This window comes from Camelus bactrianus, chromosome 1 (assembly GCF_048773025.1).
Source record: "Camelus bactrianus isolate YW-2024 breed Bactrian camel chromosome 1, ASM4877302v1, whole genome shotgun sequence".
In the NCBI taxonomy this organism is placed as follows: domain Eukaryota; kingdom Metazoa; phylum Chordata; class Mammalia; order Artiodactyla; family Camelidae; genus Camelus; species Camelus bactrianus.
In genome coordinates, this window is record NC_133539.1 from 71,167,085 (window position 1) to 71,173,347 (window position 6,263).

Below are 6,263 nucleotides of genomic sequence, written 5' to 3' on the forward strand. Positions count from 1 at the left end.
TGCTGTCCAAATCTCAGGTGGTGTCAGTTTCTGCATGGAAGAGAATCAGTTCATCCACACTACACATTCCAGCTGCACTCAATGGAGTGGCAAGTGGACCTTTTAATTTACTGAAAGACTAAAGACTAAAGTAAGTTATATCTAACAATCAAATGAAATACTTATGGCACCTGAAAGCCAGTACCCAGGACGAAATATGTCAAAAGGACCAGAGACACAGAATTAAGGGCTCTCAGCACAGTCAGATGAGAGGCAAAAACTGCAAGAACTATGTAGCCAGAAAGTTCCAGGCATCCAGTACTGGCATTTGACTTACCCCAGGGCAAATGCAAATAACTCACAGGCTTCTCCAGTGTGAAGCTGCCCCTATGGAGGACCTAACCTGTTCCCAAATCATTCTGTCTGGCTGACTGTGTCCCTTCTTCCCTTTATAGAAATGACAAAAACTGTTACAAGAACACTCTTATCTGTATTCAACTGTACGTCAGTTCTCTTCCTTCTGTCACCCGGGGCAGCAAGACAGTCTGCTCTGCCACTCCTCAAACTATTATTGGTAATTAGGTTCACTCTAACCTAAATCTATTCTTCTCCAACCCCTGCAAGAAAATCTGACGGCAGGGAAAGGTTCTAGGATTCCATAAAAATTCATCCCCACCCCCACTTCATCTCCTATTTCCCTCTCCCATCACCCCCACCCCACAGTAAAGCAAAAGAAACACCTTTTCCTCCCCCCTGCAGAGGCCATTCATTTTCAACCCATTTCCCTAAATACTATTTCTAACACCTGATGTAAAGACCTGAAAATGATAGGGAAGGAAATACCCCAGGCATCCCAGCAGGAGGACCAGCTCCATGGCAAAACCAGGAGAGCAAAAAAGACAACTGCTTAATACACACTCACAATCTTTCTAGATTGTTACCCTGGGCTTCCCTTGTAAGCACCACCATTTCCTCAACTTTGTTCTCCCCCTACTTTTAAATTAGTGACTGCAGTCAGGCTGTTGTATTGTCCTGGGCACTGGCACTGGACTGCCAACCTCATTGGTATTGCTGCCCTGTCCACTTCAGTGGTCTGCCCGGCAGCTCCCCATTCAGTGTCACTGGTAAAAACCACCACCACTTACCCTCCCTCCAGGTCAGCACCAGAATGTAGAGCAGAGAGCTAGCTCCTCCACCTGCTTCCATAACCACCAAATTGCTCTTCCTCTCCTCTTCAGAGTCGTGTCCCATGCCTGAGTCTAAAAGCCTCAACCCAAAGCTTCCATAAGAATGATGAACATTTCCAGGCTATGCAAGTGACTCATTCAAGTCAACGTGCTCTGACTTCCTAAGCAATGGAAAGGGTTGGAAGGACACAGCAGGGCTCCTTGCCTATTCAAAATTCTATGCCAAATGGGTGGTATCTTCCGGCCTGGGGTGCCCTCAGGAGACAAAAGTACAATACTGTCTCCCAGATAGAAAATCACATTGGAGGACAGATGCTGGAGGTAGTCAGCCAGCAGGCTGAGACAACCCTCAACCCAGATACAAGAGGTTGATAGATCCTACCTGACATGTGAACATCTGGCGGTGGGCCAGAAACATGATGTACCGTACACAAACTGGAAAAAATGATTTTAAAGTAAATGGAAAAAATTTTTTTAAAAAGGAAGGGGAAAGAGTCTGAGAAAGTAAAGTTTAATTTTAAAAAGCATCCACATGAAACAACTTCTGATTCCTTTTAAGCTCTCCCATTGAGTCTTTCACAAGCAAGTCGGTTTCCCGTTGAGTCCAGACCTCCTAAAGATGCAGCCACAGTGGACAGAAAACAGGTAAACAAGAGCGACTGCTCCTTGGGCTTGAACGAATATCCATGACCTGAGTGACTGAGCAGCAAGGTTGGCTTCTGGGTGGTTCAAAATGCCAGTTTCTTCATCAGCAGATAAACTCTGGAATCCACTTCAAATCCATGCAGGTTGTTGGCATCACCCTGCAGCCTCATGAGCAGGCCCCCATAGGACACGTAGGCAGAGCTGAAACAGAACACCCAGTCCCATGAGTCTGAGGTCCAGAGCAATTGCTACTCTACTCAACAGTTCTCCACCTTAGCCTAAGAAAAAGAGGCACCCTCATAAAGTTTTGTCATCAAGAAGCAAAATTCAGACAAAGATGAATGCACAGACATGTGCAAGGCAGTGTTCTTTATATCAGCAAAGGTGGAAAATACTCCATGCCCAGAATAAGGGAAATGGTCAAATCAATTACAATATGTCCATTTCCTGGAATGTTACACAGCTATCAAAATGTTTAGGAAAAGCTTTAAATTGACTTGAGGAAACACGTTTTACATAACATTAAGCAAAAAGAACAGAACAAAACATTGTAATAAACAACATGATCTAACAGAAAAAAAGTACATAGGAAAAAAACCCTAGAACATTCAAGAATGTTTATGTAAAAGATTCCCTCTGGGTATAGAATTATAGGTGACTTTTTTCCTTCTTCAAGTTACTTCTCTGCTTTTCAAATTTCTTACAAAGGGCACATATTGTTTTAATAAGATTTTAAAGAAAAGAAAAAAATAGTTGAGCAGGGAAACCAAAGAACTGGGGATTGGACTGCAGAGTAGCAAAACACACACACACACACACACACAAACACACACAAAAACAAAAAAGCCTAGCAGTTTAATCACTTACGCTGCATTTAGTTCTTGGAGAAGTAACTTTCCTTTGCATTTCACACAGCAAGACGTTTCAGTTCTGACAGAGGACAAAGTGAGGAGCCTACACTTCAGACTGGAAACTGTTCCCAAAAGAGTTTCTTTTTGGGTCCTGCCTAGGTCTGAGATGCTTGGGGAGAGAAAGACCCAATACAGGAAGCCTAAGCAAGGCACATAGTTTTAGAGCTCAGTCCAAATTCTCACAAAAGAGAAGGGGGAAAGGGTTCTCACAAGACCATGGAACTTACAGGCGTGTTGCTGCTTCGGTAGAAGTTTCATCTCCCTCAATCCTATACACTTTCCCATACATTACGTACTCAAATTGGTCAGCCCTGTGAAACAATAGTGGCAGTTATTCTCAAAAGCAGTTAACAAAAAGAGGACCTTTAAAATGGTAACTGGTAGGTAAGTGCCAACATCATAACAACAGGCACTTTCCAAATGATGTCATTCACTCCTCACAGCAACCCTGTGAGCTAGGTATGACCATCTGTATTCTACTGATGAGGAAACTAATGCAAAAAGGTTAAAGTTATTCAACAAGTAAGTGGTACAGCTGAGATATGAACTGAGTGGGGCTCCAAAGCCTTCCCATCACACCAAACTCCCTCCCAAACAACAAACATAGGTCATTCAGTAGTCATTTCCTTAACTATCAAAAAGCTACAACTCAGGGGGGAGGGTATAACTCAGTGGTAGAGCGTGTGCTTCGTATGCACGAGGTCCTGGGCTCAATCCCTAGTACTCCATTAAAAAAACAAATAAACCTTGTTACCACACCCTCCCCTTAAAAAAGTTTTCAAAAAATAAATAAATAAAAAGCTACAACTTACATACATGTAATCACTGCTCTGGATAAACACCTGGATATCTGGATTCTTAGGTGCAGCAATTTCCTTAAGGTTACATAGATTCTACTAATAATCATTTATTCTACAAATTAAGTAAGGGTCTTTCTATACCACTTATCTACTTAGTCCTCAGGCAAACTTCAAGTACTCCCTTCTCCACTCCCTCACCTGGAAGGCCTATCATCTGTGGGGTTATATTCACCATCATCCAGAGTACCATCTTCATACAAGGTACTGGCTATGACCAACCGGAACTTGTCACCTGAAAATCACGGCAATATCAGAGAGTAAAGAACAGCTGAAACAGTAAAAAGCCTCTCACTATTGTCTGTGTTCAATACTTACCCAGGTCTACAGGGTAAATCTGAATGTTTACATCTAAGATGAGGTCCATCTTGAAAGATTCGCTCTCACAGTGCAGTCGAGACACTGGAGGGAAACAGGGAAAGAGTGACAGAGGTAATTGCATGGCCCAGGGCAGACCCTGCAAACTCACTTTGAGGGACTGTATGCAACAGAATACTCAAATCTAACCCAATCTGCATCCACTGGCTTCTCCTCTGCTCTCACAGAAGTGCAGGCCTAATCAGAATCAAATATACAAGGAGAGAAAAACTACAGCAAGTAGATAGAATCCCCAGAAAAGATTCAAAGATTCTCTGGCACCAAATACTATCTAGGTTCTAGGCCTGCTGAGGTAATTAAGAAATAACCTGATCTGGGGTCAAGTTATTCATTCATCCAAAGGTTTCATCTTTCAGTGCCAGGCACTGTACTAAGGGGATTATCAAGGTGTGTAAGAACTGGTTTTCATCCTAAAAAACATCTGTCTCCAAACAAAGGAAGAGACACCAAGGACAAACAATTATTGATCAATGTTATAAAAAAAAGAGGTGTGTATCAAGCAGTCAACTCTAACTCTAAGAGGATTTCACAAAGAACCAGATTCTGAGGGCGAATTATTCGCTGTACAGTCTTGAGTGGATTGCTGAGTCTCTCAGAGCAAAATGGGTGAGACACCACCTACCTCATGGAGACTCTTAAGTAAATTACGACAAAGTGTGTGTAAAGTGCACAGTACAGCGCCTAGCACAGAGTGGGTAGCGAAGAGAAAGATGCCCAGAAGTTCACTAGTGCCTCGAGAAAAGGCCGCCCAGGCACCGGGCACAGCATGTGTGAAGCCAGGGAGAGCTCAGAATCTCCGTTTCCACATCTATAAAGTTTCCTGAGGAAGGTCCCTACATCAGGACCTGTAGGGGCAGACCACGTGAGATGGGTGGACCAGGGGCCCAGGGGCGTGGCCCCAAGATTAGCCCCTTCCCCCAAACTGCCCCTACATATCTTACTTACCTCGGTCAAACTTCTTGCCCTCTGGATCAATGTCTTTCACATCAAAAATATCCTCAAACAGGATGCCCGCCATGGTGAGGAGTCCACGAGAGTAGAAAAGGCGCTGAGCGCGCGACCACGGCTAGGGGTACGCGCACCCCCGTCGCGTGGAGAAAAAGAGGGGAAAGACGAAAAGCAGCGCTTGAAGAGCGGCAGCAAAGAATTAGAATGACGCATGCGCACGGACAAGCAGTCACACGGCCACTTCCGCCGCCTGGCTATCGGGGCTTCTTAACTTCCGCCCCGAACTATTGTTTCCTTGAGGCGTCAGCTTTAAGGGCGGGTCTTAGGTCCAGATAACTCCGCCCCAGGGCGGGGACACCATAGGTCCCACCCCCGGCCGAGGTGGCGTGGTGGCACGTTCTCTCCGGAGGCTCTACTGCGCCCTCTTCAGAAGCCGGGTCAGGAAGACTGGAATGCTTGGGGGCCTATCCCAGCCAGGGACCTTGATCTCTGGCCCAGAGAAGCCCAGCCCTGGCCCTACCCTGCCGGTCAGCGAGCCTGCCGAGGCCACAGTCCGCGCGAAGGGCGAGCGGAGCAGAACCCTGCTCCCGGCAGGGCGCAGTACCCAGCCCCTCCAGCTGGCACCGAGGCCCCCCCAGGCCGGCCAGGGCCGGCTCGGCCCAGCTGGGTGTTACCCGAGCTGGGTCCATCCAGTTTGGGAATTTGCCATGATATTACCATGAGAAAAAGGAAAGCCTGCACTGTCCCCTCCCCTGGTATTGCACCCTCCTCACCCTTGCTCTCCTCCCTCGCACCGCCCCTTCAGCATGGCATTAACCCCTTCACACTGCCCTCCTCAAGCACTGCCTCTTCAGCAAGGTTCTGCCTTTACCCCTACCAGAGCCCTCTCTGGACACTGATCTCCTATGAGCCCCTTCATCCTGGCACTGTCCTCTCCTACGGATACTACCTCTTCCTTTACATTTCCCCTTCCTCTAGGGTGCTGGTTCTCACATTGCCCCCTTCCTGGTCACTACTTCCTCCTCCTGGGAACCCCCTCTGCCTCCCACGTGCCCATTCACCCTGGAACTGCCTCCTTCCCACACTGCCTGTTTCCTGGGCACCGGCCTCTCCCCTGACACTATCTCTGACACTGTCCATCCACCTTGCGCTTACCCCACCCTCTGCTCTATCGTTCTCCCGACCCTGATGGAGAACACAGAGCCCCAGCAGACTGTTCCCCGATGGCGGCTAGATGTCAGCAGCTACTCGGGTTTCTCCTTGGGCCTTGTCAGGGAGAAACGACCTCTGTTCCACCACGCCCGCCTCCCAGGAGCGGCCTCCTTGGCACCTAGACCTCCCTTCCCTCTGGCCTCACC

The 6,263-nt window shown here is 47.2% G+C and overlaps 1 protein-coding gene across 1 annotated transcript; it reads right to left on the reverse strand.

The window, feature by feature from the left end:
- Positions 1 to 1,661: 1,661 nt before the first annotated feature.
- On the reverse strand, positions 1,662 to 6,178 carry POLR2H (RNA polymerase II, I and III subunit H). Its single transcript, XM_010959169.3, has 5 exons — positions 4,903 to 6,178; positions 3,898 to 3,981; positions 3,721 to 3,814; positions 2,950 to 3,033; positions 1,662 to 2,012 (listed from the first exon to the last, which is right to left on the reverse strand). Exons 1-5 carry the CDS (start codon positions 4,973 to 4,975, stop codon positions 1,895 to 1,897), a joined length of 453 nt encoding a protein of 150 aa, XP_010957471.1. The 5' UTR covers positions 4,976 to 6,178; the 3' UTR covers positions 1,662 to 1,894.
- Between the last annotated feature and the right edge of the window lie 85 nt (positions 6,179 to 6,263).

Excerpts from the sequence above, each read along its gene's own strand:
- POLR2H (XM_010959169.3), bottom strand. The coding sequence starts at position 4,975 with ATGGCGGGCATCCTGTTTGAGGATATTTTTGATGTGAAAGACATTGAT. Across the intron at positions 3,982-4,902 it reads GGGCAAGAAGTTTGACCGAG|TGTCTCGACTGCACTGTGAG; the intron begins GTAAGTAAGATA and ends GTTTCCCTCCAG. Across the intron at positions 3,034-3,720 it reads ACAGATGATAGGCCTTCCAG|GGCTGACCAATTTGAGTACG; the intron begins GTGAGGGAGTGG and ends ATTGTTTCACAG.